Below are 22,267 nucleotides of genomic sequence, written 5' to 3'. Positions count from 1 at the left end.
GTGAGGAATAGCTAGATAAATCAGATTTATAATTTTAAGATTTAATTACAAAGATGTGCCTCACTTTTTAGAAAAAGGGCCATACCAAAATATTTTAGAACATATTACTTGAGAATTGAAGGCAGCAAGTTACAGGGAATTTATGTATACGTGATTTTTAAGCCATATATCACTTGACAAAGCAAGCTGTACCGTTTACATTTTTCTAAAAAAATGATACTTACAGACACTTATGATTAACCCTTCTTTTACCACCAATCTTCATATGTCTGTAGATTATCATCCGTGTCTCATAACAATAGCAATAATTTAAATAATAACCTCATTAAAACAACATTAATTATGCAATAATCTACTCTGTGCTCCAAATGACATTACTATGCTATGAGGAACTTGTCCCTGAGAGCACGTGTACCTGCAGGACAGTTATAAATCATTTTATTTTGATTATCTGCACCCCTGCTCTTCACCATTAACAGAGATAACAGAAATATAGTTTCCTATTTAGTCAATAGTTTCTCTCTTCCAGGGAGAGAAGAAATAAATACTGTCTAGTGAATCCAGTTGATGGAATAAACCTCACTGCTTCCTAATTTAGAACAGCAGAATTCAGTAATTTATCAGAGTCAAAGGTTCCTAACCAATAAACTGTGGCAAAGAAAGCTTGGTTTCTCTTATGTTTTGTAGCAAGTACAGAGGAAACATAACTCCTGACTCAGCTGTGTAAATAACTTTTAATTCAAGGTTAAAGACAAGTGCTGACACCAGAAACTTGATCAGGCTCACTCCTGCAGCAGATATGAGCGTCCCTTTCCCCCTATTCCCCAGCATTAAAAACATCAACTTTTCGAAACAACTACTTCTGACCCAGTCAGTGCATACTGGTGCATTCAGTCAGAAACAGCAAGAGCTTAATTCCTAACCCACTGCATGGTCTTAACCTCCTGACACTGCAATGCTTTCATCCACCATGATCTAATACGATATAGCACAACTAGTTGGCCAAGGGATTCTGGCACTAAGTGAGAAATTATATTATTATTTAGTAATAATATTACTAAAAAGTAACGTTATTTAGTAAAATGAAATGTCTAGAAAACAATCTAAATCCCACTTTATATTTTAGAACTGAATAATAAGGAGTTCCTTCATACTTGCTATTTTATGCCGGCTGCAGATTTGAATTCTAACTGCAGTGAATTTGGATCTCCAAGAAAGTACGCTTTATGTTGCATGAAATTCCTTCACCACATTCCTAAATCTGTTAACTCATTTGAATAGTAAAAACTCTCTTTCTCCTCTCCCTAAATTAAATGATTTATCACATATATAATGCGGAGTATATTCTGCATATAAATATACATTTACACATATAATTTTTTTACAGAGACCAAAATTATTGAGAGGGCAGAATATTTTTCCTCTGCAATTCTGTAAACTGCATTCACTTGGGTCTCTGGAAGGTATAAATTGAGAGAAAAAAAATGAATTTGAAAAACCTAAAGATGAAATTCTCTCCTGAAGGTAGGTTTCCAATTAAAAGTCAAATCTTATTTTTTTGACAAACATTAAAGATAGGGAATCATTTTTTACATAAAAGGCATGGTGGGAATTAATAGATTTCTAATAAGCTAAAATATGTATGCAATGAATGTAATAAGAATAATAATAAAATAGTCTAAACTAGTGACAACTAATATGTGAACCTAGGCAGCCAGACCTTCTCACGTGCTACTCCCACTCACTAAACAGATCCAGGCACTCTAGCCACTTAAAAATTAGAATCTTTCCCAACAAGAAACTCTAACCAATGAAACACAACCAATAGTGTTAGCATGCAACATGAAACCCTTTAAATTATTTCTAATTTAAAAGGTACATGCAATAAAACCTTTCATTTAATCTAAACAAACTCACTTCGGAAAGTCACAATAAAACTAGAACTGACAGCATTATTCAACTGTCTCTGCAATGGACACTTTGGTTGGTTGTGTAACCATCCTCCTTCCCGAAGTACCCCGAATGTGCCCAGCACCCTCCTTTCCCATGCCTCTATGTGCATCCATGTCCCCGTCCGCTTCAATGAAAGCTGACCCCACGGGCACCTGGGTGGCTCAGTTGGTTAAGCGACTGCCTTCGGCTCAGGTCATGATCCTGGAGTCCTGGGATCGAGTCCCGCATCGGGCTCCCTGCTCGGCGGGGAGTGTGCTTCTCCCTCTGGCCCTCCCCCCTCTCATGTGCTCTCTCTCAAATAAATAAATAAAATCTTTAAAAAAAAAAAAAAAAAAGCTGACCCCAGCCCTAGTGACAGCAGCTTGACAGGCACCATGGCAATCTTACTCCGCTAACCATGACTGCTTTCTACAGAACTACGTTTAAGAAATTCTAGACGCTTATACATGAAACTGCTGGCTGAATCCTTTCTTTGTACTTCCCAAACTTTGGCAAGGGGTTTGTCAATTTCACTTCCCAATTTGCCTAAAAACAAAATATTACTTCAGGGAAGAAAGGAAAACCACTCTAACCGAAGACAAGTAGAAGGCAAATCTCAAGCCTCACTAATCTATTTTCCTGGCTTAATGAATTAACTGTACCCCAACCAAAATACAAACATATAAAGAAATCAATGCAAAAGAATGAAACTGGACCACTATCTTACACCTTACACAAAAATTAACTCCAAATGGGTTAAAGACTTGAATGTAAGACCTGAAACCATCAAACCCCTAAAAGAAAACTTAAGTGGTAAGCTCCTGACATCAGTCTTCGGGTGATGATTTTTTTGACCTGACGCCAAAGCAAAGGCAACAAAAGTAAAAATACACATGTGGAACTCTACATCAAACTAAAGACAAAATTCAGAGAGAGAACAGAACAGTGGTTCCCAGAGTTGGGAGAGTGGTGGGGGGTGGACAAAATGGGTAAAAGGGGTCAATGATGCAAACTTCCAGGTATAAAATAAGTCATGGAGATATAATATATAGCACAGTAACTATAGTTAGTAACACTCTATTGCATATTTGAAAGGTGCTTAGAGAATTAACCTTAAAAATTCTCATTACAAGAAAAAAAAATTTATTAACTATGGACGGTGATGGATGTTAACTAGACTTACTGTGTTGACCATTTCACAATAAACACAAATACTGAATCATTATGTTGTACACCTAAAACTAAATATAATATTACATATGTCAGTTATACTTCAATTTAAAAAAAGAAAAAAAAAATCCAGATTCTTAAACTCTGAAAATAGAACTCTTCTTTCTTCTAAATGGATTCATTTTATATACCATTCTTAAGAAATACCAGTATCAAGATCAGTAACAGTCAACTGTTAACTACCCATTTATCTTGGAAGAAAAACTTTTCTACTACAAAAAAAAAAAAAAAAAGTCCATCTTAAGATAAAAACTCACCTCCATTTTTCCCCACATAAAATGTTACATTTAATTTTTAAAAGCCTATGAGAATACAGTTATGAAGACATATTAAAGCATAAAAATAGACATAGGTTGTTAGGTGTAAGCACCAGTATCTTAAAAATTTATGTATGTCATGTCCCCCAAACTATAAATACTTGTAACTCTCTAGCCACACCCACCTGTCATCATTTCCTGCCAATCCTTCCTCCACAATCTATCTCAAACTCCTATCAGCACTAGTAGAACAGCTACCTGAAGGGCTTCTCCATTTCCCAGGCAGTACATTCTCAATTTTTAAAGGGCATGTGAATCATCTAGGGTTCCTGTTTACAAGGCAGGTTCTACTGCCATAGCCCCAAAGATTCTGATATAAGGGGTCTGGACTGGGGAAGGGAAATATGCATTTTTAACAAGCATCCCAGGTGGTTTCAACGGTCCAAGACCACTCAGTGTGAGCCTTTCCACCCCTCGCTGTCGTCCTCCATAATGCACTCAAGTGACTCTCCTGACATATAAACCTGTTCTTCGTACTTCCACACTTTAAAACTGCCACATGAACCTCCACTGACTATACAAGCTAGTCCAAATTCCTTTTCAAGCTACTTTACTAGTTGGCTCTAATCCACTACATACTCTCATAAGTTATTTGCAGTTTCCCCAAAACCTTCCTTCTTCTGTAGCTGGCATTGCTCCACTGGTCCCCATTTCCCCTTCTAGGTAGTGAACTTCAGGACAGAGCCTCAGCTGCTTCCTCATACAGCAAAATGTATGGCATAAACAAGTCTGAATAAAGAGATGAGCTGTCAACCAGGCTTCATTACTGTGGTTAAATATAACACCTGGACTGGACCACAGAATGCCCAGATAATTGGTTAATATTATTCTGGGTGTTTCTAGAGGAGATTAACATGTGAATTTGTACAGTGAGTACCACAGATTGCCCTCCCCAGTGTGCGTGAGTCTCAATCAGTTGAAGGTCTGAATAGAACAAAAGGTCTAATTAAAAGGGAATTCACTCTCTGCCTTTTAGTTGGAACATTAGTCTTCTCTGGCTCTGTGACTCAGACTAAAACTTAACACCACTGGCTCTCCTACTTTTAGGCCTTTGGACTTTGGACTTGGACTAAAACTATACTCTGGTTTGCCAATTGGAGATCTTAGGACTTCTCAGCCTCCATAATTGCATGAGTCAACTTTTTATAAATAAATCTATTTATATTTATGTTATTATAAATATATAACATAAATATAAGTATCTCTCTCTCTCTGGCATGCTCTCTCCCTTTATACACATATATATAAAAAAAACTTCTATTGGCTCTGTCTATATGGAAAACCCTAATATACTACTTATAGAGGTAAAAAAAAAACAAACCCAGGGTTTTCTTCCTTTGCTCTAATTTATTCTATACTGAGAATACAATAGGAATTCAATAGAACTAAAAATATTAACTTTCTTTGAATAAACTGTTCCAATAAACAGGAAGGGGAAGCTGGAGGATAAGTTAGCTACATAAGTAAATATTTTATGTTTCTTGAGTGCCCTTTTCTGAAAGTCTATTTATACCTTACAGTCTGATGGACTGTAATTTTTAGAACTCCACATAGTTTACAAAAAAAAAAAAAAAGAACTCCATGCAGTTCACAGAATTACAGAGTAGGAAGATTATCACAGATCCAGTCTAACCTCTCGTAGAAAACCTAGAAAAGTTAGGAAAATAGTTTCTCCACTGTGTTTCCACATGCCAAATACCACCCCAGGGTAAAAAGCAGTGACCAAACAATTCTGGGGAAGAAAACAGTGGTTTTATGTGCCAGCTACCCAGGCACCAAATCTAGGCCTTTGTAGTATGGATCCCAATAATGGTCTCCTAGTCAGTCTGCTTTCCTTATGCCCAACATTTTCCTCTTCCAAACCAAAACTTTCTCCCTGGCTGAGCTTGGCATCACGAGTCAAAACACCATGGTTCTAGTCTTGACTCCTCTACTCATCTGCTGTGTCACTGCACTTTTCCGAGCCTATGAAACTACACTATTTCTAAACTTTATTTCTAACAACTTCCTGACTCTCATCCCTTCCTCTTAGACCATGCTATATTTATGTCCATTTCCTATATCCTAAGTCCTATCCCTTCCTGAAGACTCTAACACACAGTGCCTCTTTTTTCCTCTATTGGAGCACAAGTTAAAATTCTACTGTTTTGTGTGCTTTGTTCAAAACATACGTAATTGCCTTTACTCATTACTAGTGTTTTCATTATGCTATTAGACACATCCTTCCCCTAAATTATATACTCTAGAGGACGAGGAACATTTGATTATATCCTAAATATTTCACAAACAGTTGTAAACTTTGTCACATATTATGCATAAATACACAGTATTTATAGTCACATGCCATAAACCCTATGTTAACTTTATAAAAACCTGGAAAAAACTGCCTACACGTACGCATGGTTTCTTATTTTGGTTGTAATCAGAGAAGTGTGAAGTTTCTTGTTTTGTTTTTTTTTAAGATTTTATTTGTCAGAGAGAGAGAGAGAGAACATACACAAGCAGGGGGAGTGGGAGAGGGAGAAGCAGGCTTCCCGCTGAGCAAGGAGCCCAAAGCAGGACTCAATCCCAGGATCCTGGGATCATGACCTGAGCCAAAGGCAGACGCTTAACCAACTGAGCCACCCAGCTATCCCAGAAGTGTGAAGTTTCTACCTCATCTGAACTCCTATATTCTTGAAGGCAAACTTATATGCCGGACACATCATATCTACGTATGTTTAATAAGATGCAACAATATAAATTTGCTTTCCATGTTTTCAACAGAATAGGATTCAAACGGCAATCTTTCCCATTTCCTACAGATTCTTTTTTTTTTTTTTAAGATTTTATTTATTTATTTGACAGAGCGAGACATGGCGAGAGAGGGAACACAAGCAGGGGGAGTGGGAGAGGGAGAAGCAGGCTTCCCGCCGAGCAGAGAGCCCGATGCGGGGCTCGATCCCAGGACCCCGGGATCATGACCTGAGCCGAAGGCAGATGCTTAACGACTGAGCCACCCAGGCGCCCCATTCTACAGATTCTTTTTAAAGAACAAAGAAAACAGGCTCAGTATACTATTGATGTAAAGTCAAGCGGCCTCAAATCTCATTAAGTCTTGCTTATCGTAATTTAACACATGCCCTTTATTAACAATAATAAGAGAAAAGGTACAGCAATTCTACTACCTATAAAAGGATGCAATGAAATGAAATTTCAAATTAATAGTTCTAGAGGTATGACATGATTTTAACTATTCTCACAAAAAATGTCATTTTAACCATTCTCTTAAAACTGGTCAAGTACCAAGTGACTCTAATATGTAAAGGTGCCAGGGATGCTTCTATCAGGCAAATACAAATACAGGATGTTTACCAATCCACTTTTCCCCATAACTTGCCTAATGGGCAGGGGAACTTTGTTAATTGAAAAAAAAGAATATATTCAAAACATCTTAAAAAAGGCATTTACATGCTAACAGAAAAACCTAATGTCAAATCATAAAATTATTATTAAACTAAAGAAGTCCAATTTGTCATTTCACTTTAATAAATTAAAGGTGATCTCAAGATCAAACTAATTAGAGGCAAAACAAATACAAAATTTTCTTTATAAAAGACAAAATTTAAACAGTCACCACACTGTGTTTATATGGTAGTAGTGAACAAAAATCATGCAGGACATAATTAATTACCCCCCCACACACACTCCACCCCAGATCAAGTGCAATTAATTAAATGATCCACCTACTCTTTATAAGTTCCTGTTTCAGGATCTTCTGTCATGACATCATGTAGGCCTTCCACTGAGATGTTTATAATCCCACAGAATTTATCCTGGATGACACTAAAATAAAAGAAAAGCAAAACAGATTGAACTGGAGTATTTTAACAGGTTATTCTTTTTTCTTTTTCTTTTTCTAATTACCCCCTTAAACATGAAGAGAAATTTTACTTCTAGGATACAAAGGAAACTTTCAAAATATGTTTCTTGTAGCAGAAATTTTACCTTTGCACATAACATTAAAATTTTCTCTTTCACTAGAGTGTTAGTGTTTAAATACCAAAAAGGTAGATCCGAAAGGAAAAATGTATTTTAACATTCTTTAACTTATTATAATAAATGTGAGTTGATTTTATAACTAAGAAGATAAAGATACAAAAATGTTGAAGATTAAAAATCTCTACTCTTCTGAAGATAATGCCAAGAAAAACAAGACAAGCCATAGACTGGGAAAAAATATTTGTAAAACATGTCTGAGAAAGCACCTGAATCCAGAACACATAAAGAACTCTAAAAGCTCAAGAAGATAACTCTGCAGTTCTTTCTGCCCATGGGTCCTGTCCCCGTGCTTTAACAAAACCACCCTATTTGCACCAAAAAAAAAAGACTACTCAATTTAAAAATTGGCAAAAACTTCAAGACACTTCACTGAACAAGATATAAAGATGGTATATGAGTACCTGAAAATACGCTCAACGTTACTAGTTATCAGAGAAATGCAAATTAAAACCAAAATGACATTTTAATTAAAAGTTAAATTTAGAAGACTAACAATACCAACTGCTGACAAAGATGAAAAACAACAGTACTTCTCAATCACAGCTATTGAGGATAAAAAAACGGCATATCCATTTTAGAAAACACACCAGCAGTTTTTATAAAATTAACACACTCCACACAACTCAGCAACCCCATTCCCACATATTTACCCAACACCAAAACAAGTAGCCTCAGATCTGTATGTAAGTATTTATGGTAGCTTTTATTCATAGTAATTCACAACTGCAAATGACCCAAATGTCTATCAACTAGTGAATGGCTAAACAAACTGTGGGATACTTACTCAACGAAATGGTTGTCAGCAATAAAAAGGAACTAAAGATACATGCAACAACATGGATAAATCTCAAAAACATTATGCTAAGAGAAATAAAACTGACTCAAAATGCTACATACTGTATGAGTCCATTTATGTGACTTTCTGGAAAGTGAAAATTATTTGTTCAGTGGTTGCTAGAGAAAGGGACACAAGGGAACTTTCTGGGGTGACGGGAGTGTTCTATATTGACTATGGTAGTGGTTATACACTGTGTACATGTGTGAAAACTTTATGCTTAAGGAGTTTTAAGTAAGTGTACTTTAACAAGAATCTGACTTTTAAAAAGTGGAAGTACTTAACCATCCACTGAAACACGAAATTATACTTTTTGAATTTAAAACTAACTGAATAAATTATAACTCTTATCTCCAGGGACGTTCTAGAATCATTCCTACAAGAGACATACTATGTTTCTCATTCTGCATTAACATGGATGATTATTTTTTTAAATGTTCAGTAAAGAAGTACCCAACTTACCATATTTTGGGTCAGGTTCCCACCTTTATAAAGTCAAATGTTTTGTCTGTACATTCAAATGTGATCAGATTTTAGACAACTAAATCATCAGTTGGGCAAAATAATAACTAGTTGATATTCTGATACATCTTAATGTATCATCTTAATAACATCCTACTGCAGTAGTAAATATTTTTTAAGTCACTGCATTTCCTTTATACAAGAACAAAAAAATCTTTCAAGAAAGACACACACAATCTACTTTATTCAGTTCAGGGAACAACACCCAAGAAGAAAAACTAGGAAACCAAAATCGTGCCTAAAATTTCACCCACTAACTGTGATCCCACTGAAGTTAATTCAGTTCTCCAGATGTTGGTCTCCTTGTCAGTAAAATGAAGGCTGGACTGAAGTATGACAGATACGTGGAGGGAATATAGACATTGTCACTTCCTACTGCAGAGGAATTTGCCACTAATCCATTATAGCTTGCTAAGGCAGACAGGTTCTGAAATTCCTTTTTAATACAGGAGCATCCCAGATAGCTATCAACAACGATCTTGACTGGCTGAAAAAGACAAAAATCCTCCAGAACACAGCTGTTTACCAGGCCTTTTTGTCAGGATTTTTTAGGGACAATCCAGGCAGACAGCTGCCTTCTCTACTCATATCACCTCCAAGCATCAATCCCTTTTAGGAAAACCAGTAATTTCATAAGAAATCAGTGGAACAGAATTCTGAGTACAGTGTATTTTCTAAAAAAACTGAGTATCAATCTTCCTGATACATATCTGGCAATCTGAGTGTGACCACGGTCTACGAGGTGGATGAAGGTTAATTAGGAGGGAATGTAGAAGAGAGGGGAAAAAAACGGTATATATTTGACAATCAGTTCACTTGATTATAGGCTTTACTACAAATTATCGTATTGATCAATGATGATGCTACCACCACAGGCACATGTTTCTGACAAGGTAGAAAGTTCTACCTCTGCCATAAGTAGGAAAAAGTAATTAGCAATATGCTGAATAAAGGATACAGTTTTAAAACACTGAACTCTATAGACATGCACATTCACCACACTGAGCCTTCAAGGCTGAGGACAGATTTTGATAATCAAGCTGCTGCATGAATAGGGTAAACTAGTGAATGACTACACAATTCTTGCCAAAAGGCTTACCTTCACCCCTTTCTCATGAATGGTGATTTTGTTTAGAGGACACTGCTGAAACCAAAATACAGCTTGGAAAGTTCTGAGAGAAATCTAATGAGTTCGGGAACCTGAGATTTATGTAAAGCCAAGAGCTAGAAATAGTCAATGACTGACAATAAGAAGTGTTAAGAAAATTAGAATAAAGAATGGAAAATGATATTCATGGAAGCAGACTGGGACAGGCCAGAGGATACAGGTGCAAACTCTGCTCGGCTTGTACATGCCTATCCAGGCTTGGAGGAGAAGTCAGTCATGTGATCAGTGGGGTTCACCTGCCCTGTTCCCTCCCCGACCTCCAGTGGGATTTCTAGCTCTACCGGCTGAGGGGCTTGGACACGTGACTGTCTAGTAGGGGTAAGGGAAGTGAGGCAACCTCCATCAGTGGGCAGTCACTGTTTCTCATTGGGATGTGACTCATTCTGCATAGAAGGACAACAGAAGCAGAGATGTAGGTATGGGAGAGGGATGAAATTCCAGCAGACAGGGAAAACCGTGCTTGCACCAGAGGGGGTGACCACAGACTTCAAGTGTGGAAAAGGGGAAAATGACTACAGCCCAGAGTAGAAAGGTCCAGGAGCTGGCTTTGAATGGGAAGATGGGAAGAGGTGACTCTCAAAAGGGAGAAGGAAGGACTGAAGAGGAGAAATGGGAGTATACATGCCATGTTCTGGGATCAGTAAAAGAAGTTACACAGAAATTCTCTTCAAAGCACTGAAGTTTGAAAAAAAACCAAAAAACAAAAAACACAAAAAGATGCACCTCAATTCCACTCATTACAGTTGTTTGGGGAAAGTACCCCCAAATAATAGGGATAACAAAAAGCCAAGAAAGGCTTGTACTTCCCAGCATGCACAACACATATTTATTTAAAGTAAATAAGCATTAAGAAGTTAAAAATTTTTTTCTTTTTAAAGTTATTATAAAAATGCTCCCTCCAAATGTGTAAATATTAACATTTTATTTTATTTTTTTTAAAGATTTTATTTATTTGACAGAAAGAGAGAGAGAGTGCACACAAGCAGGGGGAGTGGCAGGCAGAGAGAGAGGAAGAAGCAGGCTTTCCACCCAGCAGGGAGCCCGACACGGGACTCGATCCCAGGACCCCAGGGTCATGACCTGAGCTGAAGGCAGTTGCTTAACCAACTGAACCACCCAGGTGCCCCTAAATATAACATTTTAAAATGAAGCTTTTAAAATAGTTTTTTTTTACCCACGGTATTTTTATAAAGTTTTGAATATTAATCAAATAATCACTTCACTTTTTAGTCACATAATACTCTCTCTCAACCCTTATCTTTTACAAATTAAGAATCAATCTTGTTTTCCGATAATATATAATCTTTCTGAATTAAATGCTTTAAAATGTGATCAGACATTTAAAATGGAAACAAATCAAATGAGAGCTATAAACCAGAAATGAAATAGAAATAGGTTTGGAGGAGAAAAGGCATTCTCCTTAATCTTATATATATTACGTCTCTAAACAAAAGACAAGAATTAGGTGTTTTTTTGTTTTTGGGGTTTTGTTTTGGTTTTGGTTTTTTAAGAGAGCAAGCAAGAGAACAGTGAGGCAGGGCAGAGGGGGAGAGAGAGTGAGAATCTCAAGCAGACTCCACGCCCAGCACAGAGCTCGACATGAGGCTGGATCTCACAACCCTGAGATCATGACCTGAGCTGAAATCAACAGTCGGACAGGACACTTAACCAACTAAGCCACCCAGATGCCCCATTGTTCTGTTTTTTAAATAAAAAACAACCCGTTTTTCTCTTCCATATGTGCTACATATTGAGTTCTGAGTTAACACTTTATAAACATTCTTCTCAGTGTGTCATCTTTTAATGTCCTCTCGCGCACATCAGTCAAATCTGGTATATAATGTGGAAGAAGTGAAGGCAGCCAGGGGAAACTATGTAATTTTAAATCTCACTTGGTTCTTAACCTCTCAAATCTGTGCTTACTAAGAAGAGACAGTTCATATTAAGTAGGAGGCAGCAATCTAGAGTCCTGAAAGGAATAGCTAAACTCCCTGCTAGTCTCTATACAGCTTCCATAGCACAGTAGGTAAATCGAAACTTAAGAGGTTAAAAAATAAAAAGCTGATTATTGATTATTCCAGCCCAAACTTTACATTTTGTTATAGTCCTAAGGTCAGATTTCAGAAGACTGGCTCAATGAGTATTAATAAAAGGTGGGCTTATACCAGGATACCAATTTATTTACAAAAAAATAAGTGATTAGAGTGTCATATTACCCTTGCCAAACCTTCCTGGTGAATTGGTCACCAAGGTTACATTCATTCATTTTAGTCAACATTTTATGAGTCCATAAAATGTGTCAGACATTATGGTAAGCTCTGGAGATTTAAAAAATGGCCACCTCCAAGAATATGCAATGTGAAAAGAGCAGTCTCTTCAAAAAAATGTAAATGGGAAAAATGGACAGCTACATGACAAAGCATGAAACTAGGCCACTTTTTCACACCATGCACAAAAATAAAATGAATTAAGGACCCAAATGTGAGACCTGAAACCATAAAAATCCTTGAAGAGAGCACAGGCAGTAATTTCTCTGACATCGACTATAGCCAACATTTTTCTAGATAAGTCTCCTGACGCAAAAGAAACAAAAGCAAACATAAAAATAATAAACTAAAAACCTAAAAAAATTAAAAAAAAAAAAGCTTCTGCACAGTGAAGGAAACAATCAACAAAACTAAAAGGCAACCTACGGAATGGGAGAAGATACTTGCAAATGAAATATCCAATACAGGGTTAGTACCCAAAATATATAAAGAACTTATACAACTCAACACCAAAAAAGAATCCAATTAAAAATGGGCACAAGACATGCACGGACATTTCTCCAAAGACATGGCCAACAGACACGTGAAAAGATGCTCAACATCACTTGTCATCAGGGAAATGCAAATCAAAACTACAGTGAGGTATCACTTCACATCTGTCAGCACAGCTGAAATCAAAACACAAGAAACAAGTGTTGGCAAGGATATGGAGAAAAAAGAATCCTTATGCACTGTTCATGGGAATGCAAACTGGTACAGCCACTGTGGAAAACAGTATGGAGGTTCCTCAAAAAATTAAAATGGAATTACCATTACCACTACTGGCTATTTACCCGAAGAATATGAAAACACTACTTTGAAAAGATACATGCACCCAGATGCTTACTGCAGCATTATTTACAACTGCAACATTATGGAAGCAACCCAAGTGTCCATCCATTAGGGACTAAAAATCTGCAGGAAGGACAAAGAAAACAAGCAACAAATGAGATGTTCTTTTTTTTTTCTTTTAAAATCGGATATCCTGAATAAGTACTTTTCTCCATTTAATGGGTATTTCTGACATACTAAGTGGCACCTGTCTGAAGGGAGAGCATCTGTCACCTAAATGGAGGTAAAGAAGCACTGGCAAATTATCACTAACTCTCATCAGTGGTCCCCAGAATCTTGATCATTCTACCATCAATTGAGATCTTAGCATTTGCAAGTTAACCCACTTTGCACTGATAACATTAGGACAGATGCTCCTCCTAAAAAAAAAACAACAACAACAAAAACCCAATTTTGATATAAATTTATTTTCATTTTACAAGGTTAAATGGGATCCAACTGATCCTGCTCACCTCATTAATGAGGTCTTCAAAGAGGCAAATGGATGCTTTCTATTCCGGTCTCTTAAATTTCATTCCTTCTCTTTAAGAATTTTCAGGGGGCAATCAAGAACTTCAACAAGCTCGAACAAACCCACCTTTCTCAAGTTACTCCTCCTTTCCCGGCTTTCAGGCAGTTAAGTCATCACCTCTCGAATATAATAGCTGCTAACTCAGATCTGCTTACTCCCTTCCTGCCCCTCACAATGCTCTTCCTCCTTTTTCTATTCACCTTAATTCACACTTCCTTCACAGGCCTTCTCTGGCCACTCCAACCCACTGTACGTGAGCACTCTGTCCTTGGAATTTCCAGAAGCATAAAACATCAGCACTACTCATTTGCCATCTAGTTCTTTCTCCTAATGTCCTTTAATTTTTCATGCCTACACGCCTGCTCTAAGACTATCAGTTAACTTTAAGCACAACCCATGTATTATGTTTATTTTTTTATGTCCCACAGGACATAAATAATGTGAACACTCAATAAATAATCATGGGAATTAATGTTCCCCAACTCAAGAACTGACCTCCCTCATTTTCTTTTTGCAATATTATTTGTGCTTATCTCTTTTTGTAATTACAACTATGGATAGTTGAATTATAGATAACATTAAAATTGATTACACTAAACATAAGGCAGAAGACAGAGCAGAAGGTGGCTGTGTTGGAATCTATTTCTGAAACATTTCAGAAAATGCAAGGAAAGTTTAACATTGAAGATGAAAGAGGAGAATGAAAGTAAAACTGAAGGGAAAAAAGTACTAGTAACCTGAACGTTTCCCTTCTTTCTCTTTGTCACAAATACTTTTCTTATTTCACATACTTGGTGGATATATTAATGTATTCACATAGACACAAGTTACAAACACACTACAGAAAGAAGACAAGCTTTTATAAACATCTGTTTGGTTCTTCAAGTGTGATATAAGTGATGTTACACATATGTAAATATTAAATAGGTGAGCGCTTGAAAACCTGTAATATTATTTGACCATTTAAACAATTCCACAAAGTTTTCAGTAAACTTCTTTTTCTGTTAAATTCACATGAGTAAAACCATAGTTCTTAATCTTGTCTTAGTATTTTCTAAAGCTATGGCATTTTAAGGCATTTTCTGGGTATATAAAAGTATCTGTAGACTGTAAATTGCAGAAACTTCATGCAGAGTGATTTTTCTTTGCTTTTGAAAACTAAGTACTAAAGAAAAAAATCAATCCATCTTTGTGTTTATTGAACCAACTTGAAAACTATGCTGGTTTAAGATTATTTCTATCCTTTTGTGTCATTATGAACCTAACCACAAGGGTTCAGAAAACAAATAGCCCTTGAAAAGAAAAATAAAACTTTTAATCCCCAAAGGCACAAATAAATGAAATTTCTAATAGTCATTTGGTCAGCCCAAACAATAAATATTACATTGAATATGAGCAGGACTCTAGTTTCTAGCTGTCCAATTTTTATTAGCATCTTTATAGTGAGCATTTTATACCTCTATTTTTCAGAGAAATTATCTATATTCATCATAGACCATGTGTTTTAACACTTTCTAAGTGATGGATTGATAGATTTGTATCGTATCTTCATCCCCTTGGACCTGGGAAGAAAACAGGCATTCAGAAACACAAAATTTTCAATTACTTTTTCTGAACATTTCTATAATCGAAAATTGATGATTTAACAGTTTTTTACAGGAGGTCCAAGAAAAAAATAAATAGCATTTTCTCTGATCTAACCAGACCACAATTACAGTATTTATATACCACATAAAAATGATTAATATATGAAATCACTCTGGCATTCTTGGATCTTAAATATAGGAGGTCACTGAAGTTAGGGTAATTTAAGAAAATAATAAGCTTTAGGCATTAAAAGCCACAACCAAATAAAATATTCTCTTAATTATACTTCTCTGCTTATATTGTTTAATAGGATTAAACAAAGAACAGCAGTTTATTGAAAGAAAAAGGCAAAATAAGAAAGCCCTGACTAATCAGTCTTATTCCAGACTTTCTACCATACCAGAGGCTACAAAAGTGGTGACATTTACACTAAAATTAGCTTTTTTCCTCTCTAGATATTTTCCAGGATCTAGCTAGCTGCAAATACTTTTGTCACTTAGATGGAAACATATATTCTTTCTACACAGTAATTTTCTACATGGTCATGGAAAAGAGTGTTAATAAATCTAGTTCCCTTGACAAATACTGGCAAGGAAATGGGATAAAAAAATTCTTAGTGGAAATTCACTAAGTTGTTTTAAAATGAAAGTTGGATTTTTTACATCCAACAATAATCTTTACAAAGGCTTTTAATATTATCAACTATTCCCTCAATTAATTTTTGGACTGCACACACACAAGCAAAACAAAGAAGCCCATAATCTTTAAGATAGAAAAACTCTTAACAATCCAGAAGAAACCACCACCTTCTGTGACTTTTAAGGGAAAGACTATGCTTCAGGAAACAATACCCAATGACAACACTAAGTTTCCAGAAAAAGATGATAAATGACTGGTACAGAACTGTGTGGGAAAAACGTTAGGCTGAAAACCCCAGCAATGCTTGTTTTGAATGCTTACAGGAGTCATTTGACGGAGTGGTTCTTGACTTTTACAAAGGGATATAAGAGAACCTACTAGAGATTTCATAATTATGAGGGTGGGAATATGGCCTCACCATTTGTAAATGCTAGGTATTGCTGATGATAAAACTATACAGTAAATAATAACAAGGTAATCATGAAAAAAGCCAACTGTGCTGGTCATTAAAGTCACATGAAAAGATACCCATGGCTCAGAGTTATATTCCTGGAGAGTGTTGTGTATTGCACAGCCCCGACCAAAATAAAGAGAACGTGCCCTGGAAAACAGTGTTACGTGATCAAGAGGACTCTGGTAACAAAGGCAAGTCGAGGTGTGGGACCCTTATATCGAGGACATGGGTAAGTGCCTGTGAGACCAATTTGGTAGGAAGGCCTAGCATTAAAGCTGTTTTTCAGAACCTTGTAAAAGGTTCCCTAGTCTTTTTTTCTCCCATTTTTGCAACCTTTTAAGACAAATATGGCATATTTTACTGTTATTGTTGTGTTGCAGGTAAGATAATGGAGTAAAAATGCTTGCTGACTCAAGACACAGGTAAGAGGAAGAGTGTAACCCTGGCACTTTATGTAGGAGAAAGTCGAGAACTCCACTGAGAGTACAAAGTTGATGGAGAACAAGGAGGTATCCAAAGATCGTCTTTCCCTGCTACCAGTGAATTCTACACAATTCCCTCACTCTCAAACAATGTCCACCCTTACCATGCCCCAACACTGTCTCTGGCTATCAGCACTGGCAGCCCCTCACCTCCAGAAGCCCATGAGACACCTTACCCAGGCCCCCACTCCATCACCTGGGACATTCCTCATTTCCTGCTGACTCCTGTTAAAGCGTCCGCTCTATACCATTCAAGTCCTCAAGGACAATCTAACATCAAACATCTCTACTCCAATGCTAGGAGGAAACTGGGAGTACATTCTCAATTATCCCAGAAGTGAGATACATATTTCTGAAATTCCACACTGGAATTTTAAATGTATTAAAAAGTATAATGTTATAAATAAATGGTAGTTGAGTTCTATACTTCTCATTTGTTATGGGGGAGAATGGAGAGGAGCTTTTTTGGAATGCCCTGGAACCTTACCCAACTTTTACAGAAGTCAGTGGAAAAAATGGACCCTATATAAAACTATCTTTCTGAAACACAACCATATTATTCTTGAGTGTTCTCATCAAAAAACTTTAGTAAATGGTAGAGAAACAGAACTCTTAAGAAAAGTTTCTTCACCTATATTAATTTAGAATATTATTACTTAGTTTTAACTTTCCTGTTTGTTTGAGGTGGGGCTGCCTAAAATGTGAAACAATCATATGCACAAATTATACTGCTAAAAATGTCTATGTATATTATCACTTCAAATCAATTTTACCTTAAGTTTTTTAAACGGTGCAAGTATCAAACAACAGTGTCATGTGAGCTAACTTTTTTTTTTTTTTAAGATTTTATTTATTTGACAGAGAGAGAGAGACAGCAACAGAGGGAACACAAGCAGGGGGAGGGGGAGAGGGAGAAGCAGGCTTCCCGCGGAGCAGGGAGCCCAATGCAGGGGCTCGATCCCAGGACCCTGGGATCATGACCTGAGCCTACATGGGCGCTTAATGACTGAGCCACTCAGGCGCCCATGAGCTAGTATTTTTAAAAGGAAAAGCTGCTGACAGAAACTGGAATGAGTACCTAATGAATACCACCATGTACAACTGTAACTCCATATATAAAACAATATTAATAAGATTAAAGTTTTCTAGTTGAGCCTACATCAATCATCAATTTTAAGTTATACATAAAAACAAAAAAAATCTTGATAAAATTTCTAAATTACCTTCTTTGAATTTGGGGGGAGTTTTTTTGGTAAGGTCAAGATAAATACTTTGTTTATGGATATTTCTTAACTCCAAATAACCACCTATGCTGCTTCTAACATCTTCAAGAGGAGGATGTGGTCTAGGTGGTGGGGAAGGGAGACATAGAAGAGTTTTCACCTTTCATTTTAAATATCTCTGTATTGTTTGAATTCTTTTTTCCAAAGAGCATGTACTTTTAGTAACTAAAGAAAAAACTTAATTGGAGTTGTGGGAGTTGTGTGGATACAACAACAGAAGTGTATTATTAAAAACATTTTCAAGGTCAAACAAACACCACACACCTATCCCTAATGAAACAAGTAATTTATGTAAGAATAGATTTATTTAAAATGTATTCAGGTTTTCTTCTAAAATCACAACCAAGGACAAAGCTTTAAGCTAGGCAGGGAAAAGGAGAACAGTGAAAACTCCTGGGGTGGGGGTGGGAGGGAGTTGCGGCTTTAATTTCTCCGAAATTTCTAGTGTATCTCATAACCACTCCTCCGCTCCTTTCTGCTTTTCCTCAATTATCTTACAGCAGTGGCTCTCCAACCATGTTCCCCAGACCAGCACTACCAGCAAAACTGTCCACACATATACCCAACAGGCCCCACTCCAGACCTACTGAATAAGGAACTCTGGGAGGGGTGGGGGGCAACAATCTGTATTTTAACAACCCCGGTGATTCTGAGTTTGAGCAGCACCATCTGAAGGTACACCAGACAACACAACCATTCCTGTAATTACTTCAGGTCCACAACACAGACTCAGTAATTAGCACTTGATTTAAACACTCCCAGACTGCTCTAGGCTAATTTCATATGGCAAGTATTAACTTTTATTTTTACTTTTTTTTTTTTAAAGATTTTATTTATTGGGTGCCTGGGTGGCTCAGTCGTTAGGCGTCTGCCTTCGGCTCAGGTCACGATCCCGGGGTCCTGGGATCGAGCCCCTCATCGGGCTCCCTGCTCCGCGGGAAGCCTGCTTCCCCCTCTCCCACTCCCCCTGCTTGTGTTCCCTGTCTCGCCGTGCCTCGCTCTGTCAAATAAATAAATAAAATCTTAAAAAAAAAAAAGATTTTATTTATTTATTTGACAGAGAGAGAGACAGCGACAGCAGGAACACAAGCAGGGGGGAGTGGGGAGAGGGAGAAGCAGGCTTCCCGCGGAGCAGGGAGCCCGATGAGGGGCTCGATCCCAGGACCCAGGACCAGGACCCGAGCCGAAGGCAGACGCTTAATGACTGAGCCACCCAGGCGCCCCGGCAAGTATTAACTTTTAATAACAAAAAAGAAATTTGGGGGAAGAGGAAGGACAGCACATGAAATACATACTGTTCGAGGGAAAATTTTTAATACATATTCGTGGCTCAGGTCCCTGTTAATAGATCAAGCATGGGCCCTTCCTATATGCCCAATATTCTACAGAGTATAAATTTATGCTAATAGAGAAAAACATACATAGTTTCCATGGTTTGAATTACCATCTATCTACATTAAAGATTCCCAATCAAGGCTACTAACATCTCCTGGGGGCTCTTTGATCTTATTCTTCCTCACTTACCTGTCTTCCCAAATCATGACTCAAATGGTCAATGCTATTGTTAAGAGAGTATCATATACTTCCGGCGTACTATGCAAATGGAAGGTTACAAATTATTGACCTTTACCAGATAGATCTCTCCCCTAATCTTCTGCTTGTAGGATATTTCCACTTGGAGATCAGATGCGAATCTCAAATTCAATGTATCCAAAATTGAACTCATTATTTTGTCCCTACACATATCCCCACTCCTTTTGCTTCCTTTGCTCATTAAATGCAACAGAATGCCGCCTAAGCCAAACAATGACCATCTTCGACATATCCCTCACCTGTCACCGCTTAGCCAATCACCAAGCTCCAGAATCCAACCATTCTCTCTGGCACAGGCCTCCGGTACCTCTGCCCTGGATTGGTGATTCAAATTCCTACCCAGTTAACTCTGCCTCTAGTCTCGTTGCTCCTTCCAGAAAGAAGGTACTCTGTAAACAGTAAATCTGATTATGTCATTCCACTATTTAAAATCCTTCCGTGGCTCCCTGCTGCCCTAAGGAAAAATATGAAATTACAATATCCTTCTTCATCTGATCTCTCTCTCCAGCTGCAGACCTCACACTACCACTCATAACTCTGGTTATACTGAACGTTACTTCATAAAAAGCAGCATTCTTTCTCTTTCTTCGACTCCTATGATACGATGTTACCTTTACCTATTACTCAGCTCTCTTCATTTCTGTTTATCCTTCACGATCCAGTCTCGATGTCACTGTTCTCATAAAGCCACCTACCACTTCCACTTACGTTATACCCAGCAGCACCTCCAAGTGCAATACTTACCATCCCAGATGGAAACCATGTGTCTCCACTAGATTTCAAGCTCTACCAAGAATAGGAGCCATGCCTATGTTGTTCACAATTAGCACCTATGCAGCAGCAATGCATGAAATTAAAAGCATGCGCCCTGGAGTCAGACAGACCTAAAAAGTATCACAAACAAGAACGTGGCACAGTTTCTTAAGCTCACTTTCCCTAGGTTTCCTTACCTGTAAAACGTAAATAGTTACAAGGTTTTTTAAGGATAAATGTGATATATGAAGTATTTATTAGCATAGTGCTTAGTACACAGAAACATTAGCTAGTATTATTACTTAATATAGCACCTATCAAAGATATATGCTGAATGAATACAGTATTCATAAATTATTAAAAACATGTATTTATTAATGCTAAGCTCATATAATTCACTGTATTTCCAAATAAAGTTTATAATTCTTTAAGGAAGCTTCAGTTGAATTCATCCATGGCACTGATGTTTTCCTGTAACTAACATTAAGTTGAATTATAAAGCAGAATGTTCAAAGAGAATCACCTGTGCCTCACTTCCAGGAACAATTTGTTTATGAAGTTGCATCTGCTCCAAACCAGGGCTTTCTAAAGAATGTGGGGAAGTGTTACAAATTGAGGCAGTTACATTATACCTCGCTGACTGATAAAAGCTGTAGTATTCAAGTCTATTTTCCCCTGAGTTTTCGGGTGCCTTTAGTTTTTGTTTAAATTGAACAACTTTGTAGATCAAAAAAATGATTAAAACACAAGCTAAGATAAAAAAAGCTAGCAAAATGTCAAAAGCCTCATTCAACTTTTCAACTTCTTGTGTACAAATGAGAGACGTTTTCCCTGACACCGAAGCATCATCAACCGGTAGAGCACTGTTTTTTTCCAAGTTCAAGTTAACAGAAGAAGTAAGCTGTATTTGCACAGGTAACACTGCAGTAGCCTCTAATGGATTACCAAAGGTATTCTCTTGAAAAAATCTACTGGCAGGTGAAGTACGACTTCGTTCCCAGAAAGTAACGCTCTCAGTATTTTCCAAATGTTTCCCATTTGTGGTTACTTTATGCCAGGCCATCATTAACGCAGTAGTCTTGTGATGAATATGAAGAGATTTTATAGCCCAAGCTCTGGATACATTTGTCGAAGATGTAACACAATTTGTAAAGTCAGTCCACTTAATATAATGTAATGCTCTGCCACGCATGGATGGGGGATTCTGACAATAGATGTTTAGCGTAATGGCTGAAGATGCTAGCCAGTCGCGAAGGCCCAAGAGTTTGCAGTTACATTCCCAAGGATTAGAATTTGCCTGGAGATGAGTCAATGAAGACAATGGCTTAAGGACCCTTGGATGTAAGTCTGTAAGATTATTAAATGACAGATTAAGGATCTTCAAAGATGCTCCCATATTTTCAAACGTATCATTATCAATGCTGATTATTCTGTTTCTATCTAACTTAAGGTAAATTAAATTCTTTAACAAGCTAAATGTGTCAGAATTTAAATTTTCTAAATTATTATGACTTAAGATCAAATGTTTAAGATTATTCATTCCACTAAACCCATCCCTAGCAACATTTTGAATTCTTGAATTTTTCAGGAGGAGATACTCCAAGTTGACAAGTCCTTTAAATGCAAAGGGCTGTATTGCTTCAATATGGTTATGAGACAAAGAAAGTCTTTTAAGGCTCTTAAGTACTTCAAAAGCATTTGACGGTACTTTTGTTAAATTATTACCTTCTAGATACAAGCAATCCAGCTGTCCAAGATGTTG

At 37.1% G+C, this 22,267-nt stretch overlaps 1 protein-coding gene across 6 annotated transcripts in view; it reads right to left on the bottom strand.

The window, feature by feature from the left end:
* Nucleotides 1-22,267, bottom strand: part of IPO11 (importin 11) — a 210,834-nt gene that overhangs the window by 33,784 nt on the left and 154,783 nt on the right. For 5 of the 6 annotated variants that reach the window (XR_004680925.1, XR_004680924.1, XR_004680926.1 and 2 more), the window contains one exon: nt 7,209-7,304. Coding sequence is in view for 3 of the 6 variants with exons in the window: in XM_035014503.1 (XP_034870394.1) it covers nt 7,209-7,304 (96 nt within the window). In the remaining 3 variants the exon portion in view is untranslated. Of the gene's footprint in view, nt 1-7,208; nt 7,305-21,464; nt 21,853-22,267 lie in introns of those variants that run through there. The other variant, XM_035014506.1, reaches the window with a different exon arrangement.

Source organism: Mirounga leonina, unplaced genomic scaffold (genome assembly GCF_011800145.1).
Source record: "Mirounga leonina isolate KUSES-001 unplaced genomic scaffold, KU_Mleo_1.0 Mir_168, whole genome shotgun sequence".
Taxonomy (NCBI): Eukaryota; Metazoa; Chordata; class Mammalia; order Carnivora; family Phocidae; genus Mirounga; species Mirounga leonina.
This window is presented reverse-complemented; position numbering and strand designations above follow the sequence as displayed.